This window comes from Rissa tridactyla, chromosome Z (genome assembly GCF_028500815.1).
Source record: "Rissa tridactyla isolate bRisTri1 chromosome Z, bRisTri1.patW.cur.20221130, whole genome shotgun sequence".
Classification (NCBI taxonomy): Eukaryota; Metazoa; Chordata; class Aves; order Charadriiformes; family Laridae; genus Rissa; species Rissa tridactyla.
This window is the reverse complement of record NC_071497.1, coordinates 23,600,094-23,624,920: the sequence shown is the minus strand read 5'-3', so window position 1 is coordinate 23,624,920 and position 24,827 is coordinate 23,600,094. Positions and strand designations below refer to the sequence as shown.

Here is a 24,827-nt window from a genome sequence, read left to right as displayed (position 1 = left end):
TGACAATTCTTAATCAGCACAGTGGCTTTTGATCCCAAAGTGGATTATCAGTAACCAATTTTGGTCTCTTTCTCAGTTCGAGGATGCCATCACCTTATGTGCAAAGCAAGCGTGCACATGCACGTACCCACATGTGCATATCAAAATGCTCCTGGGGACAGGCAGGCTTTTCATTTTCCCTTCCCAAAAGGAAGAGAACAGATAAGTGAATACAGCACTGAACTGCTGGAGTTAGTGGAAAATAAAAAGCCTCGATTACCTAGGTTTTAACTTATTTGTCAAGCTGGTTCTGCTAAAATAATTTGGGACACAGAATACTTTAGCTAAAGCTAATGAGCTTAAAAAATCAGGGCTTTTCCCTCCTGCCTCCACACGAAGAGTTCAAAGCACTGGGAAAGAAGATAAGTAAATGAATAATAGCTTTGCCTGAGAACATTTGTAAACATTTTTTTCTTTTGATCCACTTGCTGATTCGACTCAGAATTATTTTCTTTACTTCCATAGTAACTGTTTTGACATTAAAGTATATATTTTAAACATGAGAAAAACACCAGTTTATCCAGGTGCAGAGCCCCCCTGATAAGTAAGCGAACAGACATCATGTCATTACACACTAAATCAGATACAGAGATTCATTTTGCTGCAGATTCAGCAGAAAAGTGTGAGAATGCAACTGTCTGGATTTGGAAACAATCAGAAATAGTAAAGAGCTATCTGGGGATCTGCGTCTGGGAGGGGCACCTGTGATGTTAAGTCTGCTGTGTGTATGCTACACGGTGATGAGTGTTTCTTGCAGAAATATTGCAGGATTTAGCCTGGAGGAGTGTCTGGATTTGCCAGGCAAAATAGAGAGAAGATGGCCCATACGTACAGGGAACAATGACAGAAGTAAAGCCTGCTTTCAAAGTAGCAGAGGTGACAATTTATGAACCAGGCCAACTCAAAAAAGGAATTTCAGTTTGCTTGCCAAGCAGGGTTTCCCAAGGTACTGTGATGTAATTTCTACAGGAACTATTATGCTCTTCTACCTCTTAACATTTGCTTCAGCGCAAAGAAAGTCTGACTTTATCAGAAGCACTTAATGACTATTATTAAACAAAAATGCAGGACAGCTGGTTAAAACTGAGATTTAATCAAAGAAAGGTCTTTAAGGTACCATGCCATACATGTTTAAGAAAGTGTGAGAACTAAATCATGAATAGCAGGAATTAAAACAGTGTAGTGAAGACACAAGCATGAGTTAATGTTCCATGAACTTGTTTATTATTAGCCACAGCGCAAGCCAGTAGTAATTAGCTTTAGACAAAAACAATTACCAAGCACTCAGTTGCATTTTTTTGATCTGAAGGTCATTCATTTTTTCATTTATGAAACAATTAGCCCTACTTTTTTAAAACCTGAATTACCTCTACAATTGGACAAAAACTGATCATAAAACAATGCCACACACAATCATTTCCCACCACTCTTCTTTTGTCTCTTGTTGCATAGATTTTCTGTTTCAAATCCAACACGGCTTCATCTAGCTAGCACTGGTGCTCTTACTGTTCAGTTTAAGGACCCTCAGTATTTTGGGGCAGTGGAAAAGTATGTCAGGTGGCAGAACTCACGCCCTTCTGACGGCTCAAGCCAGAAGTCAGTTTCTGAAATGAACTAATGCTTCTAAGACCTGACCAGAAAGATCAGAAATCCATTTCTGGTAAAGCAACAGCAAGGTCAATTGGTCTCTCCACCACCAATCTCACAGGGGTCAGACTGAGGGCTAAAAACACAAGGTGGAATTCAAGGGGAGCGATGTACCACAAATACAAATTCTGCCTTTAAAACTCAAGTTGGCAGTACCAGATGACGCTGTTTGATAACCCTTTCCCCAAAACAGGAGAAGAGTCCTCCAGTGGCACTGGAAATGCAAGGTGCTCAACAGCCAACGGTGACGAGCCATTGAGCTCCTGCCACACCACCCAGAAGGTGGAGGCGTTACAACGCCCTTGTTGCTGCCACCATCTAAGCCCTGGCTGGAGAAGGCAGGTATTTGTTCTCCTACAGGCCCTGGTGGTTCCCAGTTCCTGGACCGTCATGTGGAGGCAACTGAGATCAGATCAAGCTGTTCTAAACAGAGTGGCCTGGGATCAATGTTTGTCCCAGTTTCAGCTGGGATAGAGTTAGCTTCCTAGTAGCTGCTGTATTTTGGATTTAGTACGAGAATAATGTTGATAACGCATATTGTTTTAGTTGTTGCTAAGTAACACTTACATTAAATCAAGGATTTTTTCAGCTTCCCGTAGAAGTTGAGAGGGAACACAGACAGGACAAACTGGCCAAAGCAATATTCCATATGACAGACATCATGCTCAGTGTATAAATGAGGGTTGGCCAGGGGGCAGGAATCCACAGGTGTTGCTCAGGACAGGCTGGGCAATTGATCGATCGAGTGAGAGTGACTTGTGTTGCATCACTTTATTTAGTATATTCTTTTACCATTTTTTTTTTCTCTTCCGTTACTGTTCCGTTTTTATATCAACCCATGAGGTCTTGTTCCCTCTCCTTTTTCTCCCCCTTCTCCCTGCCCTACTGGGGGAAGACAGTGGGGAGAGCGCGAATGGCTGTGTGGTCCTAGTTGCTGGCTGGGGTTTAAACCATGACAATGTTGCACCAAACAAGTGTGTTTTACAGATAGGTCTGCACTTATTGCTTTACTTATGTTCGGGTGCAACCAAGGATCACAACTGCTGCACAGACACTGAGAAGAACTTGATCAAATAGTGAGCAAAACAGCACACTATCAGCATCCTTTCACGCCACTGACGAGTTCTGCCGGGACACTGGCGAGGTGCACATTCTCTTCGCAGCTGCAAACAATGCACTGTTTCACAACTTAGGTGCCAGCAGTTCTTCAACAATCACTTTACTTGAACAAGTATTTTCAAAGCATTCTAAGACCATCAGATAGAGAATACTACAGGTGCATGTGTGCGACTGCTCCCTGTGTATACACACTTGAGGTCCCTCTGAACCAGTTCTCTTGTGAACAAATAGAGACACACTTGAGACAACATGGGAATTAATCACTGAAGGCAGGTGGGGCAGGGCACTGTATGCTGAAGCCAACACTATCACACCCACACTACCATGTGAATTGAATCCAAGCAGCTTCCACCCAGCACGTATTTAAAAGCTAGAATCAGAACTCCAGATCCTTGTGTAAATATGACTATACGTACCATGTGTTATTTCTTGTCATGCTGTAGTCTATTCTCTCTCCTTCTTCCTCATTAACTCCAACACAACCTACTTTCTGAATATATTTCAGATTAAAAGCTGTAACTCTGAGCAAATGGTTTTACAGCAACGGGTTACAACCTTCTTGACAACTGTTTCAAATAATCCTTCGCAGACCCCAATGTTCAATGGAGTATATTTCTGTTTGGTATTGGCAATAATAATAATTGCTTATTATTTTTAGAGTTGCACAGATGTACCCAGCCAGCCACTGGTTTAGAACTGAAAGCAATTTGATCTCTTCCTTTTTCCTTTTGCTGAACCTCAATTTGACATCTAAGAAAGACCATCAGTTGGTAGGCTGAAGCTGTTTCCAAACAACCAAGTTACAGATGATTTTGCCAGCCAAAGACATGGTTAAGAAAAAAAGACCTGAGTTTGAATGAATTTAAGGCAATAGGAAAAGCTTTCAAGTCAAGAATATTCACTTTCAGTGTAGACATAATTCCTTTTTAGTACGCTACTGTGTAATTTGTAAATCCTTTCTGTGCTTCAGAGTTATCAGGTGTTCAAGTATTTACAATATGCCTACAATTGGGAGATTGGCTTTGCTGTCTTGTAAATTGGACGCACTTGGAGTGGAAATGGGAGTAGGCATACACCTTGTCAAAGGACAGAGAACCTTTGCAAGGCAAAAAGTTTGTCTACAAATTGAAACAGCAGAAGTGGGGGTAATACTGCCACCAGCATCCATTTGACACTCTAACAGGAACCCCAAGCTAGGACCGCTCACTTCTAGAGTGAAAGGTGTTCACTGTAAAAGCAGCAGACAAAATGTGCTCTGCACAGTCATCACAGGCTCTTCTGCCCAACAGGCTTGCAGGGATTGACAAAAGCCTATGACTTGAGTTTTACAATGAACTTAAGCAAAACACCAGCCACCTCCTGCCACTCTCTCCCTAATAATGTAGACAAGAACAGTGAGACACTGTCACACAATTAAAATTTTCCAAGAAAAAACAGAACCAAGGTTTATGTCTCCAGACTGCTCAAATAAAAAATAATAAAAAAAAAGCATCCTTATCCTAGTAGACCACTTCTTTAGTGTCTCTGTGCTCCCAAATTGCCACCTTTCTAGCTGGTAGTGGGTAAATTCTGCATTGCCACACATGAAGAACTAGGCAAGCAAGAGGCTTGTCCACTTGCACAGTATGAGTATAGGCAACTCTCTTTTTAGCCTTACTATCAAATCAGTTACAGCTGTATTTCAGCTTTTTTTTTTTCTTTCCTTTTTTTTTTTTTTCGGTGAGGTTGGGCTTCCAAACCAGCTGGGCTGTCCAGAGCAGCAGCAGGGAGATAAGACAACTGCAGATGAATGTTGGCTTGCTCCCACAACCATGGTGACCTAATTTTCCTTAGGGAATATTGGAAGAACATAGTGCAAGAGCAGCAGCTAACTTCATGTGGCCACACACATGGAACTTGTTGTACCCAAGAAATGGCCAGCAAACCTAGAACAATCCTGGAAACTTCTAAAAATACTCCTGTAAGATTACCGTTACTAAGATCAGCACATCAGATATACCTGGGAATAGGCAGAGGCACTAACAATACGACTCAAGCCCTCTAGAGCTGGCATTACTAAACCACATGAGCAAAAGCCATTACACTTCAAGCTGTGTAAAACCCCTGACATTGCAAGGGACAAAAAACCACAACAAAACAAAAAACATCAAAAGACAAAGAGAGAAAAATTCTTGGTATGGAGAATATTAACTAGCTTATACAGCCTGCCAATGCTCCTCAAACTGTTGCAATACCTTATTTCAGATTGAAACACTCTTTCTGCTTACTTTCTGCCCTACTTTCTGAAGGTACTACTCACATTGAAACAAAGAGCTACAAATTTAAAGATAACACAGCTTAAGGAGGATAGTCAAATACTCTCCGTGAAATTCTGGTTTCTTCTAATTGTTTCCAGAATATTTTTGGGTTCTGGAGGGAACGACAAAGAATGTCATAAAGCAGCAGTACGTCAAGCTACATGTTAGTTTATTTTTACAGCCTAAAAACGACACACGAACATACTGAACAATCTCTGTGTCAGCACTGGGGAAACATTTATGTGTTATGCAGTTAATGGAAACTCAAGAAAACTGTTTCCAGAAAGACAGTTGTGACAGGAAGAGTAAAGCCTCCACTCAGTATTACTTGCAGGTAATCAAGAGTCAAATCAAAACTGAAATCCCTTCTGAGTTCTGGTTTAGAGGAATGTGTAAACGCCGCAGTTCTAGCAGGGCCGTGCTCCCAGAACCCTGCCTTCTCAGGACTGTTCTGCTCCAGCTCCGGGGCTCGTGGAGCGCTGTGAGTCACACCTGTCCCAGCAAGGACAGCAAGTACACTGCCCTTGCTCTGCCCGATGAACGGCTCCTCAGGAGTGACGCAAGCCGATCCCAGAGCAGATTTAGCAGGAAGTATCAGTTCTCCTTCTTTCAGTTGTCTTTACAAACCCTATGGAATCCCTCCAATTCTACCTCTGCTTGACATTTTTAGGAGAAATATTACGCCTCTATTCCCCAGGCACCAAATTATAAGCCTGATAAAGATAACAAGCTATTCTAATCATTAGAGGAAATAAAAAATCCACTAACTTAATAAACATTTTTGTTCTTACTAAGTAAAAACAGAGGAGGCATCCTAGCTCTCTGAGCAGGACGAGCTCTTATATGGTAAGACCAAACAGGTAGGGCATGACAGTGGTGTGGCGTCTGTTGCAGCAGCGTTGTTCTGATGCCTTCAAAAGCCTGCACGCCCCTAAAAGGGGCAGCAGAACTGCACTCTTCCCAAGAAGCAGCAGGCACTTCATCAAGCTCAGTTCTTATGCCTCACTTTCCTGTGCGTGCCACAGCTGACCCGTTTATGGGCATGGCTAAACATTCACACTATCCACCCGATTCCAGTATTTTGTAAATGAACACCAAAAGCTTGCCACAAGGACTCCAAACAAACAACTTTTATGGATTCTATGTAATATTTTTCTTGAATGTCATAGAGTTCTTCTGCCACTCAAGAAAAAAAAAAAAAAAAAAAAAAAAATCAATGCAGCTCTCATGCTTCTCAGATTTTGCTTTTCAACCGGTCTTTTCAATTGGTAGAGCTTTACCACAGAGGAGGGTGGGATGGACAGCCAGTATCATGCTGAAAGGAAAGGTGACTTGAAACAAGACTAACGGGAAGTCTGTCTGCAGAGGTATCGAGCATGAACGAACAAGGGAGCCACAGGGATTTTTTTCAAAGAAGGACTAACAGTTTAGAAAATACTTACCTGAAAAATCTCACCATGATCATCGATAGTTATGATCATCTCAGAGTTGGCAGTATTTATTTTCTTAAATAACATTAACATAATGTGATATGATCACTGCTTTTATAGTGGTATATACGCGTGATGATACTTTCTCTTATTTGTGCATATCAATATTTTCATGACAGGTTAAGTGAGCAGTTGTAACAACACTAAAGGAATATTTAGATGGTACAGTGCAGTTCTTTGCAGGGCTCATTAGTCTTTGCAAAGTGTGATTTTGCCATAGAGAATGTAGCACTTTTGAGCTTCAGGATGATACTCTGCAGAACACGTACTTTAATTACGGGCAGCTACTCAGTACCAGTCCTAATAAGCCTAACTACCTTAAAGTCATCATCAAATCATATTTAGAGTATAATTCACACCATGTTTTGCACCATTCTTACATTGGCCCAGAATTTCCAGGAAGCTGCTGTACCTTATTGTTGTTCCCTGTAGTCGATCGATTTTCTTATTTAATTCAGCAATGATACTGTGCAGCTCTGTAATTCGTTCCTCATAGCGTAGCGTTGTTCGCTCCTGCACGTCTTCATGCTCTCTCATTAGGTGGGATTGTTCACACTAAAGCAGAGAAAATAGGAACAGAAAGGGTCGTATGAATAACTGCACAGAGAGCAGTTTCAAGGCAAAAGCACACACCATTACTCGTTTTCTTACTCATCAAACCAACACTGCCTTAGCAAGAGAAAAGACATATGCAAAATACTGACAGGTATGCAAAGATATGTAATTACAGGATTTTAGGAACTGAAAGCCTGTGCAGTTCCCTTTATACTATTTTTTTTTTCTAAAGGGTGAAAGTAGCCCTTCCTGCTTGAACAAAAAACGCCATTTGCAACTCAAAATAGCTATAAATACCACACCTTTGAAGCTGTGAGATTCATGATACTTCATGAATCTCCAAAGATCTTCCAAACGTGGTCTGAATTAAAACAAGTCCTAAGGCAGAAACCACCCTATTATAAAGAAAAGTAACCAGACTTTGAGGTTATGACTTCTTGTCTAGTATGAGTATTTGTTTTTATCAGCCTTTAAAGATAACACAGCATATTTTTTATTATTTTAATTCTCTACAATAAAATGCTTATTATTTGAACAATTAAAAGGCTACCTGGCTGCTTGTTTTTTCATACGTATCACAAAATCCTCCTGTTTCTTTCCAATATAATTTTAAATCCAGCGTCTCTGGATTACTCTTCATGCCAGCAAACACTCCACTTCAATTACAGCAAGCAATTACAATCTACTGCAATTACAATCCAACGCTGCATGCTGATTGAAGTTACGCTTGGTAGTGTCTGAAAAGAGCAGGGCTTGTAACTTTTTGCTTCTGACTCCCTGCAGGAAACAGTCAAGTCTCTTTGCAACCACAGAATGGAATGTACTATGCTGTCAATAAAAGAAAATTCACAAGCCAACTGACAGTATAAAAACCACACTCTTTAACTGAAGACCTACAATGCAAGACCCTAGTAGCATTTCTAAAAGCTACAATTTATAGTAATGTATGAGGTCCTCCAACAATGCTGCATCAAAACTTATTTTTTCAGATCAAGTAAACAGTCTATACAGAGGTAACTCCCTCAATCCTTTGTATAATAAATATGAAAATTATACCCCAACTAGCAGCTATGCCACAATTTTCATAGTTTGCCCTCAGTTTTTTTTGGCCACTCACATTTACAGCTTGAGAACATCATCCGCATAAAAGTCTGCTTGAAAACTAAAATTTACATTGAGCTTCAGGAACATATTTTTTTAAATATTAAATAAAATTTATTTCAATATTTTTACGTTCCAGGAATATGCACGTTGAAAGGTAGCCCAGACATTGGAGCACCCTTCCGCAGACTACAACAAAATAGCTTCTTACTCCAGCTGGAGTCAAAAGCACTTTCACCTAAACTAAAACAAACAGACCATATCTTCACACTGAAGAGGAGAGCAAAGGGTCACATTTTAGGAGACTGATCATGTTCACCTGGCTTTTAAGACTTCATGTTAGGAACTGACATGGTTATACGCATAATGACTCTACTGCAGGATCATTCCACATCTTATTTCTTATGTTTCCCTATCTTAACATCGCATCTGGGTGAAGAACTACCACGGCTTTCAAAGAAATAACACAGAGAAAATATTTAACAGAAGTTCTGGAACAGATTTAAGTGCAATAAAGAGTTGCTTATTCTGCCTTTCTAATCCTAAATTTCCTCTGAAACATTGATACCCACAAACACTGCCTAAGCATTATCCAGATCAATCAATTATGTGCACTGTTTTGTTTTTTTTTTCTTTAAAACCAAAAGGATGTTTCAGCTAGATTGTGTAATAATTATTTTCAGACAATAAATAAACCCCCTATCACAACAGTTTTTGCCTTTCTAAGCTGTGCACTGAAAAGTAGAATTTGTTTATCTTGACTGAAGATATATGGACTCTTGCTAATGGACCTCAGCCACATTACCAGATTTGCTTTCTGTTTTCTACATCCATTTCTCAGTTACCATTTTTCAGGATAACCATCATTTAGTGACAGACATACTTTGTGAACAACCAGCACAGCAGTCTGGTAATGTAAGACAACAGCTTCACGCTTGATTTTTTAAAAGCGCTCTTGGATTATCTTGGGCAAAAGTAATGGGAAAAGGCAGAAAGACAGGACACGATGTTAAGAACGACTGCTGTGCCTTGGAGGTGGGTGCAGAGTTAGGTCTCGTAAGTTCTGGTCAGGTCAGACATAACAAGTCTAAGCTCAAAAAGGCAAAAGCATCCAAACAATGGAAACATAGTTCAGTATAAATCCCAAAACGCAGCAACGGAAAATTCTTCTGGTTATACAGGGTTGCTCCTTATTACGGCATATTCATCTCAAAGCTTAAAAGGGAAAAGAAACATGCATGTTTTGGTACCCATTGCTAAAGTTTTTTTCCGGGATACTGAATCTGTTTGTCATCCTCTTTAGCTTCTGTGTCCCTTGAGTCTCAGAACAATGATCTGCCACTTTCCAAGCAGTACACATTCAGCTCTTGCAGCTTATTTCCATGCCAGCACACAAACTTTTAAAGATACACACCTTACACCCTTTTCCTCATCCCTCTTTGAGCCTCCTACTTATTTTCTGATCACAACCATTAAGAGCTCTAATTCTCTGAGAAAGCAAACACGGGGATAATCCGCTGAGAGGCTGCAAAAGATGAGCAACTGTTAAGGTCAGGAGAGAAGTTTCCATCACAGTTCACAGTTTATGTGACCCTTGGTTGGTTTTTGGTACAGACCAAAAAGGTTACTTCAATTACAGTATAAATTAACAATGCCTGGAAACACCTCTGTCTGACCTCCTGATGCTGGGAAACCACCACAAGAGCGAGATGACTATGAGAGAGGATGATGATAAGTGAAAATATTTTAACCCAAGGATATTGTCTGAACACACGATTCTACTGCCTGTTACTGTACACAAATTCCTAGCACAAGAAACACTACCGGTGCAAACTTTTATGTTAAATTTGCAGTGTTTAGTCAGAGGATAACAAAAGAACCACCATCAGCAGTGCTCCTAAGTGATTCCCCAGTGCCTGGGGCCCTGCAGAGACAAACACTGCTATGGCATTGTTCACCAAGAATACAAGTCATCGCCTGAACTAGCCTCAACACAAACCTGTTTAACAGGCTCACAGGAGCTAAAAATCTTCGCTCAACTAATACAACATTTTAATCTAAGAGGACTGGCAGATTTTAAAGTGGCAATCCATTCACCTAATTTTAAGTATAAACACAAGTCCACTGTGCCAGATCCCCTATCACAAAAACATGCATGGTCAGAACTAGTTGTCTGGTAGTATATTCTGTGTATACTTGATATGGAAGAATAATACAAGTACACAGGGCTAATAAGACATCACACAACACAATGAGTAATTTCAACCTTCACCTGCACACCATGCATTTCTACTTCAAGTTACTTTGTTAAATGAGAAACTGAAGCCTTCCTGTGAACTTCTCATGTTCTTACATGCCTACAGAGTATTGGTTTTATTCTTACACTGAAAATCTGCTGTCCCCCGTATATTCTCAATAATCAAAAGGATAGTAAAGAATTATTAGTGCAGTTTTGGGACTTATTGCCATGTGACAGAGGATCCAGAATGATGCAGCACAGACTTTGTTACCCTGTCTCTACAGCTGTTAATTACAAAATTACAAGGACTAAGCACAAAGAATGAGAGAGCAGGACTACCTTGTGAAAGGAGATGAAATGAGAAGAAAGATGTAGTAAGTGAATTGTCTATTCTTGTTGTATTTGCTGAAACGTTCAGCATGTACTAAATCCCATGTTCTACCATAAAACTGCAGAACTCAATGTCACAGGATGTAGGAAATGCCAAGAATGTAGATGGATTAGAAAGAAGATTAGATAAATCCATGGAGGATAGGACCATGGAGGACTATTAAATGTGATGCAGCCACCTGCTCACAGATGTTGGCAGAAAGGTGGGGGGGTGTGAAGGAGGACAACTCTTTATATGCGTTCCTTATGCTTTCCCTTCAGACATCCACCATTTATCATTACCAAAGCCAGGATACCGTGCCAGACAGAGCTAGTAGAAAGCACTACTTTTCTTCTCGTAACCACAGAAAGATTTTTGGAAGGAGACATTAGTTGTGGTTGACCAGTACTTTACAGCAAATTTCATTCAAGGGATCACTCCCTTGCCAAATTGTACACCGATACAAACACAGAGACAAGGAGATCTGCTGTCTTACTGAAATAACAGAAGGGTGTAGGCAAATGCTATAGCCGGTCTCCACAGACTGCAGTTTTGGAAATGAGCATGATACAACAACCAGTAACCAATTACGTCCTTTTACAAAATTTTAAGCACAGGTTATCCAACTATCTTTCTTCACCATTTGTCATCCATTACTGGAATCTCCTCCACTCTGCAAATCACTCATCCTTTCTTCCAAAGGGTCTCACATGCCTCATGAAATGATGGGAAAGGTATTACCAAAAATACGTTTTAAGAGCTATTTGTTCCAGAGAGCATTTACCATTCCAGATGAAATAAAACATGTGCTGCCTTTGTAAGTATAGTCCAGATGCAGAATAGAGACTTAATACTTACCCACCAGCATCTGAATATGGTTATGCAGAACCTCAAACACCTCTTATTTAATTTATGACTTCTGAACCTCTGATTTGCATTAGTGAGAAAGAAATGCATTAGACGGAGGTTGTACAGGAAAAAAATGATATGATATGATATGATAGACGATACAAATTTGGATGAGTATCTCTGGAGTGGGAGGAAAAGTTCAAAAAATTATGTTAAATGGAGCAGCTACTTGGAAGTGATGCAGCTAGAAAAAGAAGAAAACACAAAGTGGCTTCACCAGAGTCTGTCTCAGTACATAAACACAGCCAACACATTAAATACATAAATTGTGCTTGTTTAATGGTTTATTCCTTAAGAAAGATTGTATTTTTTTGAATAAACACCCCAAAAAATTCTATCCATTTGAGGGCTTTAAAAAAAATTGAAAAGAGCTAAAACATTAAAACTTTATAGAAATTGTTCATTAAAAAGTATTTTTTTTTATCTGAAAGCTAGCTAGCTTTCAGATATCCTGATTTTGTGTTATTCACAGTTTGGGTAGCAGTGGTCACTACACTAGTGTCCACAAGCACACAGCCCAAGATCATGTACAAACCCTCAGTATTACAAATTGAGCACTACATACATATGCATAATGGGTAACCCATCAGAGAAAACACCAAACAATCTTGTGCTAACAGAGCACGTGTTAATTGGGATTAAGTCCTTAACCCCAGCCACCATCAGTGGGGATTCATTACTGTATGGGAGCACCTACTAGGCAGTCTTCGTTGTCTGAGAGATGATATATGTGTTTTTAAATAAAGATCTGTAAATAAAACCAAAACACTGATAAAAACCTGTGGTTAGCACAAGACCCTGCAGAGTTATAAATAACAACAAAGTCAGTGTAGTCATGCAGAATGATGTGGAACGTTTGGATACAGTAGATCCATCTGACTAACGATTGTCAAATGCAGCCTCATATCACACTGTATGTCAGAGAGAGGACTCTCACCTCAGAGTGCAGCAGAAACTAGAAAAGGCTCTCAGGGTTATAGCTGATAAACAATGTGTGGCTCTGGCTCACATATCGAGGGGAATAAAATCATTGAAGTGTTTATTTCTGGATGTTGCATTGATGGTCTGCAATAACAGTATCACTTACAAGCCCCAAAAGCCTTAAAGATAGCTGAAAAAATACCAGGAAATGCAGACAAGGGCCAAAATACTGTTAGAGGACTGAAGTAACAGCCTGAAAATCCAGACCGCTTAAACGTTTCCACATTTGGCTTGAGTTTAAGTAACACAGAAGCCCCTACCAAAATGCACTGAAGACTCTAAACATGCAAAATCACAGAATGGCTGAGGTTGATGACAGGGACCTCTGGAGGTCATTCATCCAACCCCTTACCCAACTCAAGGAGGGTCACCTAGAGCAAGCTGCCCAAGACCAGGTCCAGGTGCCTTGATTACTTCCAAGGCTGGAGATTCCACAGCCTCTTTTATATTTTACAGGACAAAATGCTTGGATGGTCTCTATGCAAGTATAAATGAGCATTAATTTTGAGTGAGTTTTGAAATGTAAAGTACTTATAAAAGGTGTTTGCCAGAATGACAGTATCTCAAAACAAAGGTTTTATTTATAGAAGAGAGGAATCTTAAGAATAATGGTTCAGTTCTCACTGTCTGCATTTGCCTCTCTACATTTATCTTGATCTGAAAATTTTTTAATTTTTTTTTTTTTTTTTAAGAGCTGTGAAAGCATTAGAGTTCAGACTTTATTCTTATTTAATCCCTTGGCTTTCCACTGACTGTGTTTTCCACAACAGATACATACAAACTGGCTTACTAGAAGCTAGGCTGAGATCACAAATACTTTCTCACATACCACCAAAGTACTGCCAATTCGCAATAGCTTTTGATCAGTGTTAATTTGTTCTGTGTTTGAATCTGACCCAGGAGTGGAAGGTCTGCAATCAGTTACCTAATCCGCTGAGAGTATGTAGCAATTTTTACATTCTAAAATATTTCAAAGCAGTCACTTTTACTTTGGCTTCAAAACAAAACTAATATAATTCTTTCTTGCTATTTTTTAGAAGAATGTCATCAGCACATGCAACTTAAGACCCACGGCAACTGTGTTTCTTGCAGTCTTAAAATTCTTTTCACTTGTGACATTGTTCAGATGTTTTATCCTCTCCCCACATACCATATTCCTCTTTGAAGAGCAAGGACAACACAAAATCAACAACCATCTTCAGAATCTTGAACTATTGCTCACCTGTGCTTTTGCCAATTTCTTTTCCAACAGGTCACGCTCCCTTTCTGTTTGTTGTAGACGTTTATTAAGCTCCACTATGTCTCCCTTTAATGAAGCCAGGGCTGCTAAATGAAGCTAGAAGACAAAAGAAAAAAAACCAACAAATTATCCAATTCTGAAGCCATGTAGCAGTAGCATTTGAAAGAAGAAATGGTATTATACAGCAGCTACAATATCTGTGGATTTCTGCAGTAGTTAATAGGAACTTTAATGTAACAAAAGTCTGAAAGAAATCCACACGCAGCTATAAATACTTTTTACATGGAATTCTCCTCTCCGGACAGCACAGACATTCCTTCTTCAGAAAACACATTATGAGGATAAATACAACGAAGCATAATTCAGCTGGAAATGTGTAGATTAGTTCTAACGTTAGCTTAATAGGAAGTAGCTCGAGTCTTGTGTTATAGAACCTTACATTAAATGTTTGACTCAGATTTGTACTATAAAAGAATGTATATCACGTTTTGACGCCTCCAGACATACAGAGGTTATGAGTTTAGTGAAGGGAGTAACTCCATCCCTAGGATTTGGGTTTATTTTGCAACTAAAGCTTACTCCACTTTGAGCTACTGCTCTATAGCTGTTTTTCTCCTCGGTCCCACGTCAGCGAGTTTCAATGATTCTAATCTACTGAAACCACACATGAAGAACCTGAACTATTTTTCTTTCTGCAGCAGATCCTTTTGATGAAAGACATGTTCTACATTTGGAAATACACAATATGCTAGGATAACTAACATAATCTAAATTATGTTAGCTACGTAACTTAGAAATCAAAGACAATTCTTAAAAGAATCCTACACCTGTAACTCATTCACACTCTCTTCCTGTCCTTAAATACCCCATTCAACATTACACCGACGGCATCATTTGGAATTCACCACTCAGTATTAACAACTGCGACCGAAAAGTCCGGGAGGAAAACTAGTCACTAATACCAAAGTCTTTCTTTGTAGTATTAAAGAAACAACTCCAAGTTATATTGGGTGAGAAAACAAAAGTGACCTTTCACACTGGACCCAGTGACGTGGCACACACCGCTCCGCTGCCAGGACAGTCTGAAACATAAACCCTGTTTCTAGTCCTCCAGACAGGTTCAGTCCTTCACTCTGACATTTCATCCGGCGGGTCACTTTTATGTTATTTTTCTTGTTCCATCTCCAGTCAATCTGCTAATGAGTCCTATTTTGATATCAGTTTTGCTTTTACAATACGGGAAGCCAGCAAAACCATAGGTGTTTTCAGATATTGACATGTGAAAATAGATGTGTGTCAGCACAGAGACTGGATCGTTTGGCAACAGCTCCTTCACATACAGTATTCCCATTGTTATAGAAAAGGCCACCTCTGGCTTCAAGACAGAAAATGTAACTTTTTTATAAAGATTTTTAGATGTGACTTCTGCAGTTTTAAGTGCAGCGTAATTATTTATGCTAGAAGCTCTAGACATCCTCATTTGTGAGTTCAGTCAAAAGCATTTTTATTATGTCAGCTACAAAAATGCCTTATGCATGTACAGTTATTAACTTCAGTACAAATATACACATACACAATTCTACGTTGCAGTAGGTTTAAGATTCTCTAGGCAGCCTCATTTTTCAAGTTAAAAAACAGTAGTTCAGGCCTGCTACAGGCATATACTACATAGCTTCTTTCAAGTAAGTATGCTGAAATCTATTAATAGACACAGAAACTCCCTGAATATCTTTAAGTATTCTTGGCCTTCAGCAGAAGGCCTTCCTTTCTGCCACAGGGAGGTACGCACTGGTTTTACAGTGTGGAGAAACAAGAACCAGCCTAATTGTACCAATCTGTTCATAATTGACTTCCAAATTTCAGGAAAGCTAGTGAATTTATAAGCCACTGTTTCATTTTCTTTCCTTAACAGAGGAGAAATTCTGCAATGAAGCTCACCATTTTTTTCATCAGATCTTGCATACTTCACCACAGCTTTCAAATAATAAATGAAAGAATGTCTACAATTCTCTAAATTGAATAAAACAATGCTACATAGTCCAGTAAGTATCATTCCCTTTCGTACACTATAATTAAATGATCATCAGCTGCGGTTTTAATTAAATACCACACCAATAATGTCCACACACATGGTGCTGTAATATAAAAGGACACCGTTAATTTAAAAATCTCAGCGAAAAACTACTTGTTCTCTGAACAGTGGAACCAATGAGGCAGACTTCCTATGGCTTTGTCTTTGTCCTCTTCCCACACTGCAGACAGCTCAGCTCTTCTTCACATCCCCTACCACACCCCAAACTGGGTAAAAAACAGCATTAATTGCGTCTGGTTTTGTATCGACGCTGCTGCCTGGCCTGGTGACTCCTGCCCATACAAGGGTATCCAACACATCAGTTACATCAGGCTCCCCATTCAACACAGGGTCTCTCCTCTCCAAGTAACCAAAGGATTTCCTTACTAATTACAAGGAAAGGTTCTTACATCTTTTACTATCCAAAATTATCCTTTTCTTTAATAAATTGGACCAGTCCAGTTCCCAAGTACTAATAAAATAATAACGAAAAAAGGAAATTACTGAAAGTGCAGGCTAGTCAATGGGAAGGTATCATACACCAGGAAGGGATGCCTGGGGGACTCTGCGGTTTCATGTATGTGCCCAGTGCACACAGCAGTAAGTCTACTCTGCCCTGGTGAGACCCCGCCTGGAGTACTGCATCCAGCTCTGGAGTCCTCAACACAAGAAGGACATGGACCTGTTGGAAAGGGTCCAGCGGAGGGTCACAAAGATCCTCAGAGAGCTGCAGCACCTCTGCTATGAGGACAGGCTGAGAGTTGGGGTTGTTCAGCCTGGAGAAGAGAAGGCTCTGGGGAGACCTTATAGCAGCCTTCCAGTACCTGAAGGGGGCTACAGGAAGGATAGGGAGGGACTCTATCAGGGAGTGTGACGATAGGATGAGGGGTAACGGTTTTAAACTGAAAGAGGGGAAATTCAGATTGGATATGAGGAAGAAATTCTTTACTGTGAGGGTGGTGAGACACTGGAACAGGTTGCCCAGGGAAGCTGTGGATGCCCCATCCCTGGAAGTGTTCAAGGCCAGGCTGGATGGGGCTTTGAGCAGCCTGGTCTAGTGGGAGGTGTCCCTGCCCAGGGCAGGGGAGTTGGAACTAGATGATCTTTAAGGTTCCTTCCAACCCAAACCATTCCATTATTCTATGATATGCAAGTAGTGCCTCCAGCTACTACTGCAACACAGTATAAGGTTAACACTGCTAGCGTAGCTCTGTATTCTTGTCAGAGCCAAGCTCTCCTCCCCAATTCCTTAAAAAAGCTGTTAAAAAGTATTGCTGCATCCTCCCTTAAAGCATGAGCATTGTCACAGACCATGCTTCCCAGTGTGTTTGTATAGCACACAGCAGGGTGGGAACTGGAACAGGGAACTTTGGGTGTTCCTGTAACACAAACAAGGAAACATCTGAGCAAAGAGCTACAGTCAACAAAAAAAGTCATTCGGGGGGTGGGGAAGCTCACATTTAGAATTCAAATTTAATAATCCAAACGATTGACGTTGGAAAGATTCCATTTAAAATCTCAACTGGAAGGCAGTGGGTCAGTCACGACTGTAACTCTGCAGCGCTGAATCACTATGGGATATGATAATTGAGAAAGAGAGAGGAGAATGGAGGTAGCCATATGGCATACTGCTTTTTTTTTTTCTCCCCTCAAGCAAACAGCGACAGACAAGGCAGAGTTACTATCACTAACATTCATACCAGACATTTATAGTTCAAGGTGGGCTGCCTCTTAATGACACAAGATCATGAAACAGATCAAAACCTTAGTAGCTCGTAAAAATTAACACTGACGCCAGAAAGATTCCTCTTTGTACAACATATTGGTCTGAACCTTCAAGCAACAGCTCCCACAAAGAACTACTTCATACAGAGAAAAGAGTTCATTGACAAAGTCTATATTGTTCATAAACTTTATATTGATCCAATAGCTAGAACTGAATTCCAGCAGGTAAAAACCCACTATGTGATGCTGATGCACCCAAACTGTCCAACAGGACAGACAAGGTCAACACATGCAAGAACAATGACTGAAATGGGATCAGAGAAGCCAACCAACATGCTTCTCTACCATCATCCAAGTAAATAAGAATTATTTCAGAAAATCAGACACACAGTATTAATAAAAAAATACACCACCTATCTTAACTAAGAAGCTACAATTTCTATGAAAGGACAACAGAAGGTTGTTTACTGGAACATATATAGACCACATTTTATACCCAACACCATCCTGCCAGATTTATATATATTAAATATATAATAACAATTATTATTTATTATTATACATTTTAATAATAAAAAAAACTGTGCATAGCATTCTATCTCTAAAATGCAAACCACTTTACAGCTAAGTTTTGAAAGATGAATAATTAAAAAAAATAAAAAAAGCACAAACTTAGGAAAAGCAACCTCCTGACCGCACTTCCAGCCTCCTTTACGACTGCAGTCTCATCCCCATTATACCCGCTTCTAGAAACATCTCATACAATACTGTAGACATGATTTAATGACCTGTATTTTGCACAGTGCTTTAAACACTGCTTTTGGTGCCGGGCTTTGTGAAATATTCTATGTGGGTACAATTAAAAACAATATTTGCTGGCAGTCAGATTTCTCAATGATTTTGTGGGGAAAAGAACACAAAAGCAGATGAGATAGTAATATGAACTGAACGCCAAGGAAGCAGGGGACTACTGACATGTCAGTATTGCTGGAAGTGTTCTAAGGCCATGAACAAAACAAGAGAAAGATGCAAAGGGCAATGAAGGAGGGTGCTGAAAACACAATAGGTTAAGGTTAAAACACTGTGAAGCAGTATAATTACTCTTATATTCAGCATTTTTCCCTACCATTGTGAACTGTGATCCTCATCACCAAGTTTGATCCACATTTTTCTTTCCCTCAGCCTGGAACCAGACTAATTAAACCACATTGCGAAAAACAGTTGTAGTCACTGCATATATTTGCTATTTTCAACAGAGAAATCACAAAAAGGACCTAAGCACATCCTTCTCTGTGAAGTTAAGGAACTCGTCTTACCTTTTTCCTCTTGTTTCCCTCCTTTCTCGGCTAGGAGGAATAGAGGCAATTCAGGTTCAGAAATGCAACCTCTGACACAACAAGGGAGCCACAAAAGCATCAAGATCATGGTAAGGAGACATCAACCCATATACCAATACCAATCAGCCAAACACCAAAAGACCAATTTACTTGTTCTATGTGTGCCTTGTGCGACTGCTGGTAAACCCTACCATGGAAGAAGGCTCCAGAGGAGATGTGCCATGTGAAGGGCAACGTGCCTGTGGAGCTCCGGGAAGAATGCAGGGTTTTATCAATCACAGCAGTTGCAAAGAAGCTGACTTGATCCCAACACCAAGGGGACCTGAGGGTGGTCTTTGTTTGAGATAAACAGCTATCAACAGCTGAGTGGATCGGCTGGTGGTGCAACGGTTTCTCCCCGAGTTCATTAAAAGAGTGTGAATGTCTCCCTGCATTAGCCAGACCAACAAGGGGGAGATGTGTATGTCCTCAGCACAACATAGTGTATAAAAATCAGAAAACTAGCACAAGAATTTAAAAGAGAGCAATGGGCTTGAGCTGGCTTCAACCCATGGATGCCTTCCTAGCGAGACTGGGGATGCCCAGCACTGTGAACGTATTATAGAGACCGGTAACGGGAATCACATTAGTATCATGACTGAACTGTGTATTGCAATTGCTATATTCTGCTACGTGTGACTCACATTTGTATTGTGTTTTCACGGTACGTATCACTCTGCTAAATTAGAAATTGCATGTAACATCAACTATCTTCAAATAAGTAAATCTGATGCTAAACATGACACCCTCCATGTGCGGAATATCGAAAAGAACTTGGTCAGAGAGTACTGGGCTCCAACATCCCCTCCTCTCTTTTGTTTTCTATTTGCATTTCACCTGGTTTAGTGCAAATAGCCCACAACACAGACGTTTTCTTTGTATTGCTATTACTTATTTTAATGACAGGCAGTATACACAAGAACACCTGATCAAATATTCAGAATGCTGCCTCACCTCTGAAAACCTCCCCAGGTTTTTGGTTGAGGTTTTTTTGTGTGTGTTTTTTTTTTGTTGTTTGTTTGAGGTTTTTTTTTGGTTGGTTTTTTTTTTTGGTTTTTTGTGGGGTTTTTTTTTGCTGTCAAATGACACTGGACAGTACACTGGATTTGAAAACCCAAGCTGCTTTGTAAGATGAGAGATGGGAAGCGTAGAGGATAGCATGGAAAACACAGTCAGAATCCCAGCTAAAACTGCAGAAAGGGCAAAACAACAACAAATGCCTATACATTGTATTTTCTGACACCCTTCCTCTTCAGGGAAAGAGGGAAATATGACTAAAACCTACAACTGCTGTCAAAGAAATAAAAAGTTTGTTAATGTAAGTTCATAATGAAAAACACATTTTAGGACACAGAACAATAAAACCATGTCTGGATTTTGACTCCAGGAATCTTAGGGCTGTGATTGTGCTGTGCATTGCGAACATTCATTAATGGCAGTAGAGAGCAGTATCAAGGTTAGCCCAGGAAAAGCTTAGACAAGGCTGTCACTTGTCTGCTGATGTGAATGAGACCCTGTCATGCTGACACGTGGCAGATGTACTTAAGACATGTAATAAAGGTACAAGAGGAAAAACACAGAAGAAAAAATATGAAAGAAATTACAGCACAGGCTCACGCAAGCAGGAAATATCTTAAAAAAAAATTCAAAACAAAGGAAAATGTAGGCAAAGCTTAAAAAACTTTTAAGAGGAAGTTAAAGATACAAAACCTGTGTTAAGACATTTGCTGTATGTAGAAACTCAAAGGCATTGTCTAGTTTACATTTTATCAGAAGCACAGATCAGCACTACTTGCAAATAATACACTGACTTAAAGTGATCATTATATAAATGTGTAGCTACTCTCAACTATTTTACTTCTCAGTTCAACACAATTTTCATGCCACCTTTTCCTGGCCGTGGTCCATGAAAGGTGCATTTTTATGGTTCAAGAGATGAAATAAATGTAATCAAAGTCCATTTCTGTGAATGTACTGACAAGATGGGAGTGGAAAAACTTAAAAGAACAACCATCTCCCAGAACCAGTGACAGAACAGCTTGATATTCCCTAGACAATTTCAGTTATGATCTTTAGAGCACAGCCCCGAAATACCACAGTCAACAGCCCTTTCAGTAATTGCCTAAGGCAAAGTCAAAATGACTAAAAAAGCAGCACCATTGAATTGTTGGATGTGCCCACACAAATGCCCTGAAACTGTAAGTTTGAAACAACTGTTATGTGCTAATAAAAAGCCTACAAATTTTTAGTGACATAGAAAATGGACATTTTGTGACTACGGTGCTGAAGCAATTATTGTCATATTAAGCACTAGACAGTTACTTCATATGCTTGTGCAATACTAAACAAATAATGTGCCAACACAAGCCAGGATGGAGCCATCCAAATTCCAGAAAAACAAAGATGAAGTGTTTGTAAGACATACTCTGTTATAATTTGAAAAATCTGCAGAAGATGTGTTCAATCTGTTTACATTATTTATAAACAATTTCAACTGAGATTTTTTTTTTAAACTGGAAATTAACATTTGCAGGCACTTGTGAATATTTCAAACCATTTTTTAAAACAAACAAACACAAAACTCCCAGCAGAATCACAGTAAAATTGTTTGATAAAGAAAATACACTACAAGATTGTTCAAAAGGTGTCATGGAATAGGTAATCTAATGCTATTCCAATGAGTAGGATCAGTTTTAGAAAGTATCAAAAAAAATAATAAAGGATGTAATCATGAAAATGATCTTCCTTTGAAAAATTAATCTGACAATTCACACTTGATGAATGGAGCACAGTGCTACTTTGTACTTCTGAGTGTGCCTGAGGGCTAGACTAATGGCTCCACTTCTGTTACAACAGATGTTTACACCTACATGGAAAAGAAAATTTTAGGTGATGTGAGGAGAAAAGCCTAATAGAAGAAACCAAAAGAGATAAACATCTGAATTTAGAGATTGCACTAAACAACTACACTGCAAAGTTTACTCTTTTGGGATTCCTAAGAACCTTAACTGTCCCTCTGCAGGGCAGCCCGTGTGTCCACACGGATAGACTCTTACCTGGCCTTGGCACCATGTAGGAAAGCTCATCCTCGCTTTTGCTCTCCAAAGGAGGAAGCTGCTGCCGCCTCCAGTCCCAGCGAGGGACCAAAGTAACAGCAATGCAGGGGGTGGAAATGGGGCGGGACGAAGAACCGTGCTTAGGGCAAAATACTGTCTTCATTTCAACTCAGTCTCAACACATTGTCTGCAACCAGAGCCTTGCTTTAAGTAAAAATAAAAAAATGATATTAATACCATTATGAGGTAGGCAGGGGTTGATATGTCCATTCTAAGCAGGATTTGACCCTATTTCAGTGAACTTATTTAGCATTCCTACCCTCCTTACAATTACTCTCAATATAATTTAAGCAAGGCAAATTATCTCTTTATCACTGAATTGATGGAAAGAGGAAAGAGAGAAACAAACCTTTTTTCTTTTTTCCCCTGACTCCCTTTTTGCCCAACACAACCGGAGAAAATGAACTGAGAAGGGAGATAGACAGTGAGGTTCAGTGCACGTCCTTATCCCTTGTAAATCTCAGGATGTCAAAACCAGTTTCTCTGTTCCTTTACAGTTTGCAAGGATCACTGCCGAGCTGATGGGCACGCAGTCTTCCACTCAGGAAAAAAAAAAACTAATCCCAAGAATGCACCTCACTCAGTCCCCTGCATTTAGCATTAAGGAGACCCACACTCTAGTGCTGGACACAACAATGTCACAGACAGACTGAGCTCATCCACATTGACTTGTTTTCCAACAGCCCCACCATTTTTTGTATCACCTTAACTTGCTCCTTCAGCCTCTTCTGACTGAGAACAATCCATATCTTTTGAAACAGAGATCACCATGCAAGAGCCGCTCAAAAATCAGATACTACTTATTATGATAATTTAATAATTTTAAAAGGCATCCCATGGTTCTTGTGTTTCCTTTCAAAACTTCTCAACCAGACAATTATTTCTGATTTCCAAAGATAAGACTGTGGACTAGCAACAAAGCTGTACTTACAGTGATGCAAGGATCTTTGTCTCCAGCATGACCCCCATGATCTGCTGTCACCATAAATTTAGAGAAACAAAAATTGTATTGCCAGGTCAAATCAGTGATCCACCACGTTCAGCAGTCTGTTTCTGCCATAAACCAAAATCTGATGCTTCAGTAAGGACAAAAAAAACCCCAAAACAAAACAAAACAAAAAAAACCCCAAAAAAACCCAAACCACACCAAACTCATCAGCTAAATCCTCTACAATGTGCTTGTCCAATTGAAGTTCACAGAAAGAAAACATCTTCCCAGCTTTTCTCAGTCAGCTCATGCCCTAAAGTGCTTTATTAGAACATCCGTTATGTAGCTTTCAAAACTACAGCTCTAAAATGATTTTTAAAAGCAGCTAAACAAACAACTTCAGAGCCCCTAGTTGTGGCAGCAAAATCCCCTGGATGAGTATGTGCTTGCTTAGCAAAATACCTTCAGTTCAGCTCTTAATTACTTCAACATTCCAAGGTTCACTGCATCTCTGAGACCTTCATGTTCCCCTCGCTGTTTCTTTAACCTCAGGCCACCAGCCATCCCCTCTTCATAGGGCTTCTGATGGCCACTCCTCCCAGGACCCCTGCACCTGTAATGGCACCCACCAGTTACACGTTCTCCAGAATGAGTGGAGAACAAGCGGAGAACGAGTTGAGGTCTCCAGTGAAACTCCTGGCTTACAAGAAAGTAGCATTTTTTAAAATGTTTTTAGAAAGATAACATACTATAAACACTCAAGTTGCATACAGCTTGCCAAGTATCATCCACCTTTACTCTCCTGGCTGCAAATCTCAGACTTGTCCGTGATACATTCCCAGGTCAGTGTCTCACTACTGCAGGTCAATTCTTGGCACAAGCCAACAGTCCCCTTGGTCAGACTTGCTGTTTTAGGCAGATCTGAGTTCTTTTGCTAAGCAATCTTTACCAGCCAACCAGTTCAAAACCGGATGCACAATTTCCCCAACAGGAATTAACTTCTTCAAGCTTAACACAAATCCCTAGGCAGGAAAATGACTTACGGTACTATAACCAGTTCCTACAGGAAGCTTCCACAATTTCCGTCTAGCTACATGCCTTATACCTTTGTAAAAGTCATCTTTCAGTACTTCACTCATAAGCAACATCCAGTGCATTCTAGCACTTCCAGACTTCTCAAGCCCTGCATCTTTCATGGACTCCTCTTTCTTATTACCTGGTCAATACATCAGTGGAAAGCAGACTGATTTTACTGAAAGCTTTGCAGATGCATGGCAAACTGTGGGAGACTTTGCATTACTTCTTGTTGAGTTTTCCCACTACACTGGACATTATTAGTGAAAGTGTAATTTTAACAAATTGGATAGAAAACAATCACTGTTGCAAAATACAGCCCTGATAAGGCTCTGTGATGAATCAGCTTTAAAAATAAGTATGTTACAAAGACGAGGTTCAAGAAGACAGTAACTACAACAGTGGTAGAGGAGTTTGTTTGCAACACAAAAAGCTAAAAAAGCATCTGCTTAGCTGGGTTTTAGTACATCAGTAACTAGTATTTTTTTTTTATATTCAGATGAACAACTAACCTCAATTCTTCATGAAAGCATGTTAAATAAAGAAAACT

General features: G+C 39.8%; 1 protein-coding gene across 4 annotated transcripts in view; it reads right to left on the bottom strand.

Annotated features, from left to right (window-relative positions):
• The window catches only part of MCC (MCC regulator of WNT signaling pathway), a 207,293-nt gene that overhangs the window by 56,502 nt on the left and 125,964 nt on the right, over positions 1-24,827 (bottom strand). For all 4 annotated transcript variants that reach the window (XM_054186293.1, XM_054186292.1, XM_054186294.1 and 1 more), the window contains 2 exons: positions 13,970-14,083; positions 7,005-7,147 (listed from right to left, as the gene is read on the bottom strand). In XM_054186293.1, the coding sequence (XP_054042268.1) occupies positions 7,005-7,147; positions 13,970-14,083 (257 nt within the window). The remainder of the gene's footprint in view (positions 1-7,004; positions 7,148-13,969; positions 14,084-24,827) is intronic.